The sequence below is a fragment of the Tripterygium wilfordii genome, chromosome 2 (assembly GCF_013401445.1).
Source record: "Tripterygium wilfordii isolate XIE 37 chromosome 2, ASM1340144v1, whole genome shotgun sequence".
Classification (NCBI taxonomy): Eukaryota; Viridiplantae; Streptophyta; class Magnoliopsida; order Celastrales; family Celastraceae; genus Tripterygium; species Tripterygium wilfordii.
The window spans coordinates 9,694,082-9,709,420 of record NC_052233.1 but is presented as its reverse complement, the minus strand read 5'-3'; the positions used below and the strand labels follow the sequence as shown (position 1 = coordinate 9,709,420).

General features: G+C 37.4%; 4 protein-coding genes across 6 annotated transcripts; 2 read left to right on the top strand and 2 right to left on the bottom strand.

The window, feature by feature from the left end:
• Nucleotides 1–1,213: 1,213 nt before the first annotated feature.
• LOC120014226 (protein SUPPRESSOR OF GENE SILENCING 3-like) lies at nt 1,214–5,977 on the bottom strand. 2 transcript variants are annotated; one of them, XM_038866145.1, is made up of 6 exons: nt 5,825–5,977; nt 3,301–4,314; nt 2,813–3,110; nt 2,363–2,607; nt 1,890–2,047; nt 1,214–1,771 (listed from the first exon to the last, which is right to left on the bottom strand). In XM_038866145.1, exons 2-6 carry the CDS (start codon nt 4,309–4,311, stop codon nt 1,570–1,572), a joined length of 1,914 nt encoding a protein of 637 aa, XP_038722073.1. In that variant the 5' UTR covers nt 4,312–4,314; nt 5,825–5,977; the 3' UTR covers nt 1,214–1,569. The 2 variants fall into 2 exon arrangements, with proteins under 2 accessions (XP_038722073.1, XP_038722079.1); XM_038866151.1 differs by lacking the exon at nt 5,825–5,977 and adding an exon at nt 5,592–5,660.
• Nucleotides 5,978–6,010: 33 nt separating this feature from the next.
• Nucleotides 6,011–12,511, bottom strand: LOC120014206 (vacuolar iron transporter homolog 1-like). The gene is made up of 3 exons (XM_038866129.1): nt 12,477–12,511; nt 10,085–10,654; nt 6,011–6,033 (listed from the first exon to the last, which is right to left on the bottom strand). The coding sequence occupies exons 1-3, from the start codon at nt 12,499–12,501 to the stop codon at nt 6,011–6,013; spliced, it is 618 nt and encodes a 205-aa protein (XP_038722057.1). The 5' UTR covers nt 12,502–12,511.
• Nucleotides 7,528–9,668, top strand: LOC120014213. Of its 2 annotated transcripts, none has more exons than XM_038866136.1 (3): nt 7,528–7,772; nt 8,309–8,455; nt 9,226–9,668. In XM_038866136.1, the coding sequence occupies exons 1-3, from the start codon at nt 7,587–7,589 to the stop codon at nt 9,376–9,378; spliced, it is 486 nt and encodes a 161-aa protein (XP_038722064.1). In that variant the 5' UTR covers nt 7,528–7,586; the 3' UTR covers nt 9,379–9,668. The 2 variants fall into 2 exon arrangements, with proteins under 2 accessions (XP_038722064.1, XP_038722066.1); XM_038866138.1 differs by lacking the exon at nt 9,226–9,668 and adding an exon at nt 8,968–9,193.
• LOC120014199 lies at nt 11,678–14,384 on the top strand. The gene is made up of 4 exons (XM_038866121.1): nt 11,678–11,928; nt 12,042–12,926; nt 13,013–13,156; nt 13,779–14,384. The coding sequence occupies exons 2-4, from the start codon at nt 12,267–12,269 to the stop codon at nt 13,833–13,835; spliced, it is 861 nt and encodes a 286-aa protein (XP_038722049.1). The 5' UTR covers nt 11,678–11,928; nt 12,042–12,266; the 3' UTR covers nt 13,836–14,384.
• Nucleotides 14,385–15,339: the final 955 nt, after the last annotated feature.

Below are 15,339 nucleotides of genomic sequence, written 5' to 3'. Positions count from 1 at the left end.
GAATTCCTGTCATTCACTAATTTGCACATAGTGCACTATCCAAATCAAGTTTCATCTTCCTCCAATAAATGAATTAATTGGAAAGGACAAAGTTGATCAACGTGCATTCTGCTCCGTGATTTTCGTCTTTTACAGGGGTTTTGCAGTTGTGGAATTCCACTGGAAAATCCAGAACCAAATCCAACCAACCAGTTTCAAGTCAAAAGAAAGCATGTCTTATCATCATAACACATCGGCAGGGTTAATATGCAAGAAAATGCTTGTCAAATCCCCAATCCAGTCTCATGAAAGTTATTTTTATATGTAAACGCATCAATCAATTTATCTAGACAAACAAAACAAATGCGTTTTCTCTTTCAGGCCATCCATCGAACAGTTAACACGCAATGCAGTAATGTGGTATCTGTACCAACCCTAAAACCTCTTGCACAAAACAAAATAATCTTCAGAATACATGCATAGAGTACTTCTATCAACTGCATAATTGGAGTTTTCAGAACTCACCTTGACGAACTCTCCTCAATCCTCTCTGCATCAATGTTTACTTCTTCGCTTTCTCGGCTCTTCTTCCTCGTTTTACTTCTCTCTCCTCCTCCACTAAGCCAGAATACTTCCGCTTATTATGAATGTTTTTAAAATTGTCTCCTAATTCTGTATCGAGGGAAGAGAAGAAAGTGGGGCCATGCGAACGCTGGCTAACATCAGGCCCGGCCCGTGGGCCCGATGAGACGGGCCGGGTCTGGTAATATTGTTTTATAATTTATATACTTGTGCGTCCGTTATTAAATGCACCAGGCCACTACTGGCATCCAAAGAAGAGATGAAACAGTAGCAGCAAGTATTTGAAGTATGGAACAAAACATTACTAAAATTCCAGCCAGCAATCAGCATCTCTATTTAAGGTCAATTTAACCAACGAGAGATGGCTCAGTTGGCAATCGGCTAGATTAAACATATGTGTCCAATATTCGATTATAATGAGAAACACATATCTCAACGGTATTTCAAAAAAAAATCCAAATGGGGCGAATGCATAAATTCCAAACATGAATGCCAAATCAATAAACAAATTAACTTCTCAGGAGCAGCCGAAGCTGAACAAAGAAATTCTCAAATGGGTAATGTTCCTTCATCCATCAACTTGTACGAGAGTAACTCAGGCAATGAAACCGCATAACAGGGAAAAAGCTATATAACCGCAACAAAAGGCCAGTAAAAAAAACTCTTCTGCTAAATTCATGTAAATAGCAATTCCACATGTATAACAATACCATAAGCAACTTCTGCTTCCTCAGTAGGCGGGATCGGGGATAGACAAGGTGTATACAGACCTTACCTCCTTACTCTCACATAATACGTGGAGAGTTTGTTTCCAAGATTCGAGCTTGTAACCTCTAGATTGCATCACTCTAACTTTATGATCGGTAAGAGGGTTTAAAATATGTCAAGTTTTTCCAAATATATGGTCAAATTTTTAAGCATCTCATTTTGGTATTATATGCTGTCTGTATCAAACTGAGGGTTCACCAAGCCCTGCTAGTGCTACCATCAAGCATTGATGATGTCCTCCTAGTGATTTGGGGTATACCTCGCCATAAGTTGAGAGAGTTCAGCATCAAACTTCTTCTCCAGCCGAACTTCTTCCTCCCAATGCCTCTTCTTCATAGCAACCATCTTATCCTTGTGTACTTTTATTAAATTCTCTCTCTCAGCCACAAAATTTTCAATCTCCTTGTCTTGTCCTTCTATGAAAGTCTTAATCTCCTCCCCCCTGAGCCAGAGTGAGATGTTAAAAAACTAGTATATCAGCTCCACCTCACATTTTCATTAATTGTATATGTATATGTTTTCTGCAAAATGACTGTAAAGAGTTAAAAACAACTGTATACCTGCAGCTGTATTCCTCTGAATTGGAAGGATTTACATTCAACTTTTTGACCTTTTCACGTTCCTCTTGCTGCATCTTCTCAAAATCCTCCTCTTTTGCATCCCTTGCTTCATGAATAACTCTGATTTGTTCTTTGAAGAATTCCTCTTGGTAATCCATCTTAGAGGAAGAATTATAATTAGTTTAACCATGTATATGCTTAATCATTCACAACTTAACAAAAATCCTTGACCTCTTAATTGGCCACAGTCAAATACCACTACCAATAAACATGTCAAGTAGCCACTCCATAGCTGGAAGATGAGATACAATGTAATTATACAAACACCACCATGAGAGATAATAACATGCAACAGTGAACTACGTGGCAAGAAGAAAAAGAGAGCGCAAAAGATGCAACACCGCCTAAATACCATCGCAATACCCATTTTAACCTAGAGGAATAAAATAAATAACACTTGGTAGTATTATTACCTCTTCCTTGTTCTGCTGATGCTGAATTTTGGTCCTCTGTCTAACAATGCGGTTCTCTTCCATAGTCTTTCGCAGTTTTTCACTAACTATCCCAAAAGATTCTTCAAGAGCTTTTGAATGTCTCTGTTCTTGAGCAACCCTATTTCTCAACCAGACAAGCTGCTGATTATCCTCACTCATTTGTTTTATTTGCTTCACAACCATTTCTTGGTAAGACTTGATTTCATACTTCAACCTAGACTTGCCTAATTGAGATCACAATATTTCAAACACAACGAATCACTGTATGACCAAAAATAATAGCATAAAAAAGGTCTATGCATCATCTACTAAAATCCTTAAATAAATAAATAAATTTTAAAAAAAAAAAAACAGTGTAAAAAAACATCAATACTGATTGATCCATAGTAAACGAATCCATTCGTAGAACAAAAAAATATGGAGGCAAACCTTGAGAATGCCAGTTGAAGTACTCAAGATCTTCCTTCACAGCCAGGTAACCATAAAGCTGCCATTTTCCACCGGGATAAAATAGAGCTCGACGATTACTATCCCAAGCATTCCTGTCTGTACCTTGTTCCACAAAATGCTTGTGCAGACGCTCAGCCTCTAAATAACCCCTAGCAGAGCTCTCAAAAATCAGAAGACTCATCCCACGATGCCCCTGTGGACCATAAGAGTGGCTGGCCTTCACAGCTTCATATGAATTGAAGTAGTTAAGAAGTTCTTGACTGCCCATGCCAAGCCACTGAAATCCAACACAAGAAAAGTTTAGACAATATTGTCATATAGTTAGCTTTGCAGGGATTAAAAAATTGTTGGTTTTTGGAGACATCTGAACCCAAGATCTAAAAAAGAGGGGGAAAACAGTAATATTAACCCATTTATTCCCTATGAAAGGGAAACAAGCAGAGGAAGGGAGGGAGATAAGATTAAACCTCATCATTCTCGTCTTGTTCAAGCTTTGTATTCATAATGACAACCATCGGTGGCCAAACTATCAAATGATCTCTCTCCTCATCAAGTAGACCTTTCCATTTGCCAAATACTTCACCAGCTGGAATTACTGATGTTTGCCTCCTGCGCAATTCCTCTTCCAAGAGCTCTGCAAGTTCTCTGTGAACCTTCACCCTTTTTGAGCCTTTTGTTTTCGCATGTGTCATCAGGGGCCGCAGACCTCGGTACCAGTCAATGGCACCTGGACCACCCTGGCATGCGGGACAGTGCCACTGCCTCTCTGGTTCATTTATCTCCTCCGCACTTAAACCATCCAAGCTTTCAAAGAACTTCCTAAACCATTTGCTCTTCTTGCGTGTTTCATGGCTTTTTCGACTTGCGTCTGAATCAAATCCATCACTTAGCAACTCATCATCACTATCATCCATGCCTTCAGATTCATCATCATACTCATCAGCATAATCTTCCTCATTCTTGTTGCAGACCTCGGTATAATCAAATTCTTGTCCATGGGTTTTTTCGGATGGGACTGTGCGAGCTCTAGCTTGCCAATTCCATCCGTGCTCTAGAGGAGGGGGAATAGCAGCTTGAGGGGGCGCATAATTGTTCCCAAAAGCCCTGCTGGATTGTTGTGGCCTCAGATTTCCTCTACCAGTGTACATCCTCGAATCAGCAGTTTGTGTTTGCCGGGAACTACCAGAGGCCCGTCCTGTTCCTGCATTACTTCGCATGCCTAACTTCTGAACATCTGGATGGCTCCATGCTTTAGGGTTATAATTCTGAGAGTTCCAGGGTTTTGAAGAACTGCTTCCAGCTTTGTTCTTGGCATTCTTGGAGTAAACTGGCCATTGACCATCAGCTTGCTCAGAATCCTGGTTGATATCTGCTACATCATGAGTGAACTGCTCAATATTGGGACTAGATGCATCAGATACAGATTTCCCCCTAGAGTTTGTGTTACTTCTAGTACTTGTCCCTCTTCTTGAACTCATTTTCTGAATCATCATTTAAACAATTTTCAGCTATATTTTACCTCACGACACTCAAAATAAAAATATAAAAAAAATAACCGCCACAACTTGTTGGTCAAAAAGCAAACAAACATTCATTTGGACTCTATCATGTGATATTTTCCAAAACAAAACACTAACTTCAAATCCATAAGCTTGATGCCAAGAAGGCAAACACAGAGATATTTGAGACGCATATCGGGGGCAAAAAGAGCTAAAACAATTGACCGTTTGGGCATTCCTTACAAGCTGCCTCTTGAGCCTTGTGCCAGAATTTTTACCTACAAAGTAATTTTAAACATACATGGGAAGGTAAACATATTTCTCACAACCTTCGGTAAACTATCAAACCCTGGACAAATTCATAATCTAAAATGGCCTTACAGTTCTATTTATCCTAATAAATTATTGATGTTTACTGTGCTGCGCCTTCTTAATCCATAGGTGAAATTTCCTCCCATGTCTTCCAAATTATTCTCCAAACATCCCTATGAACTCATACCATTTAAAACTGGAAAGATCAATGTTCTGTGTTGGTTGCAAATAGGTAAATAACTCCCACAAAAAAGATTCTAGTAGCGGAGGCGGAAGCAGGGAAAGGAAAGATGAAACTAGGCAACCCCAATGTTAGATATCAAAATTAGTGGGTCATATAGTCAGAACGATTTACTCACAGCAAGAGACTTGTTAGTCAGAATCCCTAATGCTCATTTCTTAAATTCAAATAAAGCACCATACATACAAAAAAAAATGTTAACATCTTACTCCTCTTGATGATGCAACATTATCCATGTACAGTAAAAGTTTGGCAGAAAGTGCAACAAGCATAACCCATCCCAATCCCAAGCCCTCACCCTCCTCTTGTATATTCACTTTCCATTTGTTTGGCAGTGATACTTAAAAGAATTTACTCATCAAAAATATAATTGAAGAATTTGGGGATGACCATAAAGAACTGTATTGAAGTTCTCAGGCATCAAACACTTGCCGCCATCTAACCAAAGATTACAATAAACGAGCTCAATAGCTCTAGTTTGATTTGTTTACCATAATTTCCATCCACTCATCAATAAATGTGACTCAATATAAATTTTCCAGCACAAGAACCACATTCTGTGGATTAAATTGCAATTTTCCGTATCAGCAAAGTATAATAATGTACTACAAAATACTAAGTTCCCCTGATGCTTGCAGATGTGAATTTCAAAGCAAAAATTTTCTCTAACAGATAGATCTCCATAACAAAAAAAAAAAAAACCCACTAATTATCAGCATAATTTTCATCTGCACAAGGCAGAACATGGCACCAAAGACCCCTGAAACGGTGAAACCTGAAAGAACAAGGCACAAAGGGGCAGGGAATAGATAATTCAAAGAAATTTTCATGGTAATAAACATCTGCAACCCCAAACGGTCAAGAACAAGCCAAGAACACGAAACATTATCAAGATAACGTGTATTCAGAACTAAAAGTCCACATATAATGTCAGCTAACCTAGAAAGATTCAGAGTTGACTTCAGATACAAAAAGATGTATCACGAGCATCGCTTCAAGATAAATGCACAGTAGAATATGAAGAACAAGACGCGAGTGAAGTTGCTTATTGAGACGGGGGCCAACGCTGCTTACTCCGCCTTCATCTTCTGTTTTATTTGCATTTTACCTAAGATTTATCGTAATTTACATGTTTACCCCACTCACTCCTTCAAATTTGTAAAAAAAAACCTAAAAAAGTATCGTAATTACATCTAATTGTGTTTTGAAGGGGTTTTATTTTTATTTTTTTTAATAAGGGTGTTCAGAATTTTACCCCAACGAATCTAGGCTATCGGAAATTTTTCAAATCCCACAAAAGATGAGATGGAACCCTACCCATTTTTGCTCACAAAAGGTATTAATGTATTAACACCATAATGATGGGCGTTGAGATCAACGATTATGAAGGGGGTGGGACGGTATAGGGTTGAACCCTGAAGTACGCAAATATAATTTTGTTGTCCCAATTAATAGCCCGTGGGAAAAAAAAAGGTGCAATGGTGTTATTTTGTTGGGTCAATTTTGTTGTGGCAAACATACAACCATGAAGAGTTGTTGGCCTTGCAAATGGCTTGCTTTTGTACTCCAAGTGGGTCTCACAATAAAACACACTCACATCTACACAAAAATCATCAATATTGAGTCTCATCTCTATTACACAAAAAATAAAAAAATAAAGCTAACAAATTTATACCATTCTACCAATACATTTTGTTGACACAACCACATCAGTAAAACAAGTCTCTCAATACAGTCACATCAACAAAAACATAAATTCTCATGCATCACTTATCCCCGTAAAAAAAAAACCCACCATTGTGGTTATTCTTAGCACGTGAAGTTTTAGGTGATTGTCTTACCCTTTTACTTGTCTTGTGGTGCAAGTATAACTAGTCTCGACATATAAGGTTGTGCTTTAAATAGTCTCGACCGGGACGATCTTGACTTCGATCTTACCATCGATGATGCTCTTGGAACCGAAGACGATTTTGGAAATCATCACAAGCCATAAGGATGTCCCCAAAAATAAAAAATTTTTGTTGCTCGGTTCTTTACCCAATGCCATGTGATTGGCTAATCATGCCCCCTTAGAAGGTATGGTTGGGAGGGATAGAGAGATTGCAGCCTTCTGGATAGGAACATACTAATCCATGGGTTTACCATGAAGCTTAACTCGATTAAATATGTTATAGGGTTGAGTTTGAGCTTAAATTTGCAATTATCAGGATGAATATTAATGAATTTGAATTGAAACCATCTTAAATTTTGAATTTTAGGCAAGATTAAGGCTTGTCCGTTTGTTGGGTTGGGAGGTGTTGGGTTGGGAGGGGTTGTGATTTTTATATATAATTTTATAGAGAGATTTTGTCCTAACAGTCCCAAACCCCTGAAACGATCAAGGGTTGGGAGGTATTAGTTCCGAACACCTCCCAACCCAACACCCCTCAACCCTCCAAACGGGTAAACCTTGAGAGAACTCAGTTTTTTTTTTTAAATACCACTAACGAATATTGCCAACCGAGCCATATCTCTTTGGTATCGAGCTCAACTTAAATTGTTTATTAATTGGAATATCTGCTTATGTCATACAATTATCTTTTAAAAAATAATACAAAATTAAATGAAAATAAGAATAGAAATAATAGAAAAGGTCATGGAAGGTAACAAACAGTCCGGTAGAAAAGGCTTTGTGAGTGTGAGAGTACGGAGGGGATTGGAAATGGAGGCAGTGAAGAGATCCACGGAGAAAGGTAAAAGAAGTGGAGGCGACAAGAACGCCGGCCCATCCATTGACGATGTCGTGCGATTAATGTTCTACGATCACTTTTTCGGGGACGGCCTCAGCTTCGATCTCACTGAACCCGGTCATGTTGTCGGTTCCTTCAAAGTCCCTGATCGCATGCTGGTACCTCCATCGAAATTTTATCGATCAATTCTATGTATTTTTTTTCTCTGTTTGTCTGTATCTATCGCAATCACACAATTTTGTTTAGATTTTCACGAACTAGAGAGCAGGGGAGCAATAAAAATATTTGAAAAACAAGTAGGATTTGAAATTTGACAATAACCCATTCAGATAGAGAGGCATCATGCCCTTGTTTGATCCTGGTAAAAATAGGTAAAATCAAAAGAATATCGTAATGTGAATCAACTTTAAAATAACTTGAAAAAATTGTGTGATTTTCACAATCTGTACATAAAATTAATTTGGAAATTGAAAAATTGAAGTATTTCATTCGATCGATGGATTTTCAGCCTTTCAGGTTCTCCACAGCTCCCATTTTGTATTGATCTTGATTGTGAAGTAAAGCGTTGTGTCTAGTCACAAAATTTCACAGACTCTAATACAATGTTTTCTTCTTTATGTCTCTCAAAAGTGTTTTTGAATTTTGATTGATGGGTCTTGATCTCCTTGAAATTTGACGGCTTAATATTATTCAGAATGCTGAAAATTTCCTTCGTGGTTGGGCCATGGCAACCCTGACAGGATTGGTAGGGTCTGCTGTACTATCCACCGTTGGAGCTCCTAAAACCGGAGATTCATTTGAGACCTATATTCCCCCCTACTTGGATACGGTTTATGTTGATGTAATTATCATCCCCCCTTTGCTACTTACCCAAGTCTATTCTTCCTAATTACATATGCATAGTGGTGCATTTCATACATACATATGCAATGTGTTAGTGAATTATATTGTTGATCACGATTATGCTTGGCAACAATTTTAGTTCATTATATTTAAAACTGATGGATTGGTTTTCATGCTGAACTGTGTGAATCTATAGAATGCTGTATGATGAATCTGCATAATAGTATCTGGTTGGATTAAAGTAGATTGCCTGGGGTTTAATGCTGTTGGATGGCTAACCTTGGAAACTGAAGGTGAGCTGATGTGAAGACTGACTCGAACTTGGCCAATCTAGATCACGATTAGGTCACTTCAATCTGAAAACCTCCCACGCAAATTTTAAATTCATGCTGTTTCCAAACTTGTTCCGGTAACTAATATGACTACTGAGTTTTCTTAATAGCACTGCGAGATATGTACTTGTTTCATGATCTTTAATTGACTCTGTTATGTCATTTGTATTACAATCAGTCAGTCTCTGCTCTCGAGATTGTTGATGGAAGAGACCATAAACTTTGCTAGACCTTGCTTAGTAGTTTTTCGATCATCTTAAAATCTCATATGCTGCAGTCTTCTACTACTTATGAACCTTTAGGCAGTTCCCTACATGAGGGGTTTTTTTATTCAATTCAGGCATATTATTCTTTGCTCATGAGCAAAGATGGTAGCCACGCATGAAGAGGGCGTAGGGACAAATGACTGTGTGATGTGATTTTGCTGCAAATGCAGGATGAAGTTGAAGTTGAGGCCAAGGTTTTGAGTGTTGGAAAGATTATTGGCGTTGTCTCTGTTGAGCTGAGGAATAAGAAAACTGGGAAGACTATCGTCCACACACGCCATGCTGAGTACTTTCAAGATGGTAATAGTAGATGTAGAATGTGAAAAAATTGCATCTGACCAAGAGTCAGAATTTCATCACTTTGTCATTCATATGAGTAGCTGATCTTTGTTTCTTCTCTTCCCTGTCAAATAAACTTTAAAATCATTCATTTTTGTTAGAAGTCTCCACATCATAGCAGAATTCGTTTTCAGTGTTTGACAGGGAAAACAACTGCTTTTTCTTGTGTTTGGGCTTGATGATGGTCTTAATTCATCAAAACCCAGAATTGTTTGTAGACTAATATGTTGATACTTCGTAAGGCAAGTGCTCTTTGAATTGCCGGATTGGTTAAGATCATGCTCTATCACAACGAATATGATAAAGATCCTAACACTTTGATATCTCAATTATCTAAGCTGTTATTGAGTTGGTGATTCAAGTGAATTCATGGAGGATTCACATGATGCACATAAAATTCTGTGCGCACAATTCAACAAGTGGAATAACTGAGATATCAACAGTTATGATCTCTATCATAACTCCTCTCACGAGGATTCTTCTCCGGGATGAATTTAATGCAATTTGAAGGCAAATAAGATCACTCTCTCGTGAGGATTCAATCTTCTCCGGAAGGAATTTAGTTTAATTTGGAGGTAGTTAAAATATAATAATAATAATACGATAAGCATATGCAATTCAAAGCAGCCTCTTTGCAATGAAAAAAAAAAAAAACAAAACAAAACTAGCAAGCTCAAATTCCAATTCTACCAAATGACTTGGTAAGGCCAAAAGTGATTCCCATAGCTAACAATCCCCCAACCAACATCCTTAACGATGACTTAACCACATGTGCACCTCCCAACAAAGCAGCCAACCCCCCAAACCCTAGCAAGGCCAGGCTCACCACCACCATTATCACCACCAACCTCACAACATAATCCTCAATAAACGCAGCCCCGAGCAAGGGAACGGCGGCCCCCGCCGCGAATGCAAGCGTTGATGCTAAAGCAGCGTGCCACGGATTCGGCAAGTGATCATCCCTAGCCTCCTCCTCCTTCCCATCACTTGTGGAATATTGATTTTCTCTCTTCATTTGAGACACTTCAATGTCATATTGTGAATAAACAGACACAAATTCACCTATCGCCATGCTACAAGCACCGGCTACTAATCCGGCCATCCCGGTCAGGATCATGGTCTTGGAATCCTTTCTTACGGCCCCAACTCCCATCATCAATGCTGCAATGGAGAGTAAACCATCGTTAGCACCTAGCACCGCGGCTCGAAGCCACTGGGATCTCTTGGCATAATCAATGACCTTAACATCATCAATGGTTTGTCCCTCAATGTCAATATGGGAAGGTTTTGGTGATGGAGATAGTGTGGAAGCCATGGATAAATAAGTTAAGAGGAGGAATTAAGAAGAGTTAGTGTGGAAATGTGAAGGAAAGTAATGGAGTTGGATATGAAGAAGTGTGGAGGGCACACGCCAAGATATATAGTGGAGGTGGTTACGTGGACAAAGGCATATTTTACGGGCCAGATATGTTTTGAGAAGGCATCTGGTGCGTTCACATTGAGAAAAAGCAAAAAATTATTTAATCAAATATTATTATATTTGGAATCAAAATTATAATTTTGTTTAAGTGGAAAGAAAAATAAAAATATTTAGTTGGAAGGAAAGTTGTTAATATAAAATGGAACCTTTTTTATTTCTAATTATAGAAAACATAGAGAGTTGTGTTAATATAGAATGAAAGTGAGATTATTATTGGATATATATATATATATATATATATATATGTATGTATGTATAATTATATATAGAATAATGTTTGACACCCCAAAAAGTGACCTCCATTTAATGTGAAGTGTTGGATGTGAAATGGACTCTACTTGTTTATTTTTAATCAATGGTTATTTTAATATCACATAGATTTTGGAGACTTTTGGGGGTCATGTTTTGAGAATCTCTAGCATTATCCATGTATATATTCGTGAAGAGTATGTGGAGGGCACACGCCTCTTTGAACAATCAAATTCCTATAGAATATGGGATGTTAAGGGCCCCACATGTGTGTTTATAATCAATAACTATCTCACATGGATCGAAAATAAAATAGTAACCATAAATCAGAGGTTTATGACATTACTGTATTATAAAATAAATATAAATGTTGATACGAAGCTGTCGTTTTGACTAAAGATTTAAGAAACCATAATACAGGCCCAATGCAATATAACTGACCAACTGGGCCCAAAGAACTCAAACAGCCCAATGAACCAAATCAACCCAAGGCCCGGCACTACAATCGATAAATACCCGAAAGATGAAGAAGAAACACTAGGCAACGCAGAGCTGCATGAAAACCACAGGAGAACACCACGCCCATCGGAGAGTTTTAACAATCGGAACAAACCTTTGAAGGGGGTTCTGCTTGAGAGAGCTCACACAGTTCTACCATCGATAAATACGATCTGCTGCTGGTGTTTTCTGTCAAGGTTGAAAGCTTTTTTTTCGCATCTCTCAATTTTTTGTCATTGTGATGTTTAAGCTTATAACGGGAAGAAGATGGCGGCTACGTAAATCTCTCTCTGCAAAAAAGCAGAAGGTATTCCATGACTCTGCCCCAAACTGCACTCTTCCCTGCTTTCTGTTTTGGAATTTTTTTTCCTGATATGGCGTCTAAATTTTTATTTTTTTTTTGATCTGGGTGGGGAGAAGAGAGAGGATGATTTAGAGGAGGAGGATAAGATAAGTGGAGTACCAGATGAAGTTCTGTTGTCCATTCTGTCTCTCTTGTCATTGAAAGAAGCAGCAAGGACTAGTGTCCTTGCGCGACGATGGCGCAAGGTTTGAACTTCTATTCCCACATTGAATTTCGATGCTTCACAGGCGTTACTTGCCCTGAAGGAACGAAGAAGAAAATTGGGAGGACTTGATAATAAGATGCTTGCTGCGGAAAGAGACAAATATGTCGATTGGGTAAATCTTACCCTGAATGCATATCAGGGATCTTCGTTAGACGAATTCCGAGTACGATTCGATTTGGATGAAAATCATACTCGTGATATTGACAAATGGGTTTACTTTGCAATTGAAAAGAAAGTTAAACGGCCGGTGATGGGGTTTCACAAGTATTTAGTTGCTGTGCATAATGAAAAGGTTTACTCTTTTCCCCCATTATCTGACACTTTCAAGAGACGGCTGCATTATTATAGATCCCTTACAGCTCTAGAGTTGAATTGTGTAAACATAAGTGGAGATGTTATTGAAGACTTCATAGCTAGTTGCCCATCCCTTAGGCAATTATCAGTTCAAGGTTCAGATTCTATTGTTGATCTTGAAGTTTCTGGAGAATCACTTTGCTTGGAGTTCTTGAAGATAGTACGTTGCCTCAAATTGAAAAGCATATATATCTCTGCAGAAAATCTCTTATCATTCGCGTATTGTGGTCAAGTGATAAACATCTCTTTTGCGAATGTGCCTAACCTCGTTGAACTATATTTTGGTGGGAGATATTCTCAATACATCATCCGTAACTTTCCTCAGCTTTCGAATTTTGCATTTCAACTAGTGATACTTAAACTACTTGCATCGCAACTCGAGGTTAGCATGCTTAATTATATTTCCTTAGATTTTTTGTTTTGATTGGAACGCGTCGTCTTATTATGTGTGTCTATATTGTTATTTAGGAAAAGATGGCACCTCTCGAATTCCCTTTGCTTGCACACCTCAAGAATTTTGAATTGAAGGCTTATGGAAGTCAGAATGAGAGTCTTCTTTTTTTCGCTCCGTTGATAGAGGCAGCTCCTTCTTTGGGTAGATTTGCATTGGAGGTAAGTGTTCTAGCTTTACGCTTTTCTTTTGAACACTGGTGAATTACTTCGGATGTATGTCATTGCAAAATGCACACTGCAATTTGTTTTACAAGATACAGACAGACAGATGAAAAATCTTTTGTTGCACTTTTTAGTTGCCCGAACGATAGATATTTTGTTTATGTCTGTTTTTGTGACATTAAATCTAATGTTAGACAGTTAGTGCACTAGATATTTCTTGTATTGTAATCAAACTTTTCTTTTTGAGAACTGAAACAGCAATTTAACAGCAAAACAGAATATGAAGACAGAGGACAATGAACCAAACCAACGCAACACAACGCTGTACTATAATAAGAAAGGTTGAAGGATGCAAAATCCAATGGTGGCTTGAATACTCTATTTGTCTGTCTCCATGACTTGACTACTCGTAGTTATTGGCTCAAAATTCTTCATATGTAGTACTTAAGAAATTTTTAACAAAGCCAAAGTTTTAGCCTTTAGACTGAGTCCATTATATCTTACATTGAATAATAAATCGTATTCCTAACGCTGTCTGTCATTTGAAGGAGCGTATTTTATTTTGTCATCTTTTTCCTCGAAAATAACCGAAGTGTAACTTGGTTCGTTCTTGATGTAGTTTTATTGGATGAGGGATCCTTGGAAGAAGAGGAGGAAACAAAAGAAGAGGCCATAAATGTTTACATCACTGCCTTAAAGAAGTGAAACTTGTTGGCTTTACAGGGCAGGTTTTTGACATGGAGCTTGCTATGTACTTGCTTGAGAATGCCATTGCGTTGGAGAAAATTATCATTGATCCTCTGTATCCACGTTGGGTAGGATACCCGTTGCCAGAAGAAAAACTGAAGGCGATTCAAACTATCAGAAAGCGAGTAATGGAACTAAAATCGAAATTTTCTCTGGGAGATAGATTAGTACTTCGCAATTTTTGAAGTTACCTTTTAGTTATATATTTATCTTTTTTATTGTGGTGATTATTAATTTTGGATAATTTATTTTTCCCTTTGAGCTTCAATCCTAGATATATTTAGGATTGAAATACTGTTGAATAGCTGCTGATGATGATGTTAATTGATTGGGGTAGGGTTGCTTGGATGATAAATATGTGGGATTGTATGTGGGAAAGAAGATAATTTAGGACATTAAATGTTTCTGTAATTAGTATTTATGAAAGGGTAATTTAGGATGTTTAATGTGTATTAAAAATTTTGGGGTGTGTTAAGGTGAGTTTAAATACGTGTACACATAGCTACTCCCATACGAGATATATTTAGGATTTGTTATTCCCAAAAAAGATATTCGTTTGTTCAGATCCCACTTGTTGAGACATGTGATGGGCTTCACATGCATTTTAAATACTGTCTACATATCTCAATAACTGGATCACTAGGATCCCAATGGATCCCATTCGTTGTGACGAGTAGCACTGCTGTTTTCCCTTATCAGGTATTTCTTCTTGACCAAAGACCAAAGATCTGCCAATGAGTTGGTTCATAAAATAGTAAAATGGACTGCAAATGCCCAATGGACCAATTGGATTCTCATCAACTTGTTTGTGTAAGTAAGATTGGAAGTATGAAATCTCTAAATGACCCAATTTTTTTTAATCCATCAAATCTCAAATCTAGGCGGCGACTAAGCATGCCAACATGAAATGAATTGTTGACATACACAAATTTTTGAAAATCAAATTTCTCTCCTCTCTTCAACTCTTATAATGTTTAAAATTTGAAAATCAAATATTCCCTTTTTTATCTCCCTCTTTCCTTTTCTCTTCTACTTTCATGATTTTATCTCATTTAAGTACAAATAGACAAGTTAATCATTCATATTTATGAATTACGTTGAAAAAAAAAGTGATTACATTGTTTTTTTTGTATACAAACATGCGATTACATTGTTTTTTGTCATACAAACCTGCGAGTACATTGTCTTTTGTTTGCCACAAACATGTTATTACATTACTTTTTTGCCATACAAAAATATATTTACATTATTTTTTTTGGCAAATTTTCAGAACAATGTAAAATGTCAAATTTATCAAAAACAATGTAATTTCCAGTTTTGCCATATAAAAGATGGAGAAAAATAGTTTACATACCAGTCAAGAATAACAAGGTAAAACAAATTGTCTCAAAAGCATATTTAATTCAAATGGATGTTAAACACAATATTACATT

Coding starts and splice junctions, on each gene's coding strand:
- LOC120014213 (XM_038866136.1), top strand. CDS start 7,587: ATGGAGGCAGTGAAGAGATCCACGGAGAAAGGTAAAAGAAGTGGAGGC. Junction 7,773..8,308: donor AAGTCCCTGATCGCATGCTG/GTACCTCCATCG, acceptor AATATTATTCAG/AATGCTGAAAATTTCCTTCG. Junction 8,456..9,225: donor TGGATACGGTTTATGTTGAT/GTAATTATCATC, acceptor CTGCAAATGCAG/GATGAAGTTGAAGTTGAGGC.
- LOC120014199 (XM_038866121.1), top strand. CDS start 12,267: ATGCTTGCTGCGGAAAGAGACAAATATGTCGATTGGGTAAATCTTACC. Junction 12,927..13,012: donor TACTTGCATCGCAACTCGAG/GTTAGCATGCTT, acceptor ATTGTTATTTAG/GAAAAGATGGCACCTCTCGA. Junction 13,157..13,778: donor TGGGTAGATTTGCATTGGAG/GTAAGTGTTCTA, acceptor TTCTTGATGTAG/TTTTATTGGATGAGGGATCC.
- LOC120014226 (XM_038866145.1), bottom strand. CDS start 4,311: ATGAGTTCAAGAAGAGGGACAAGTACTAGAAGTAACACAAACTCTAGG. Junction 3,111..3,300: donor AACAAGACGAGAATGATGAG/GTTTAATCTTAT, acceptor GTTGGATTTCAG/TGGCTTGGCATGGGCAGTCA. Junction 1,772..1,889: donor TCAGAGGAATACAGCTGCAG/GTATACAGTTGT, acceptor ACTCTGGCTCAG/GGGGGAGGAGATTAAGACTT.
- LOC120014206 (XM_038866129.1), bottom strand. CDS start 12,501: ATGGGGGAAAAGAGTAAACCTTTTC. Junction 10,655..12,476: donor GGAAAAGAGTAAACCTTTTC/ATTATGCACAGC, acceptor ACATTGAGGGAC/AAACCATTGATGATGTTAAG. Junction 6,034..10,084: donor TGGCCTTACCAAGTCATTTG/GTAGAATTGGAA, acceptor ACAAATTTGAAG/GAGTGAGTGGGGTAAACATG.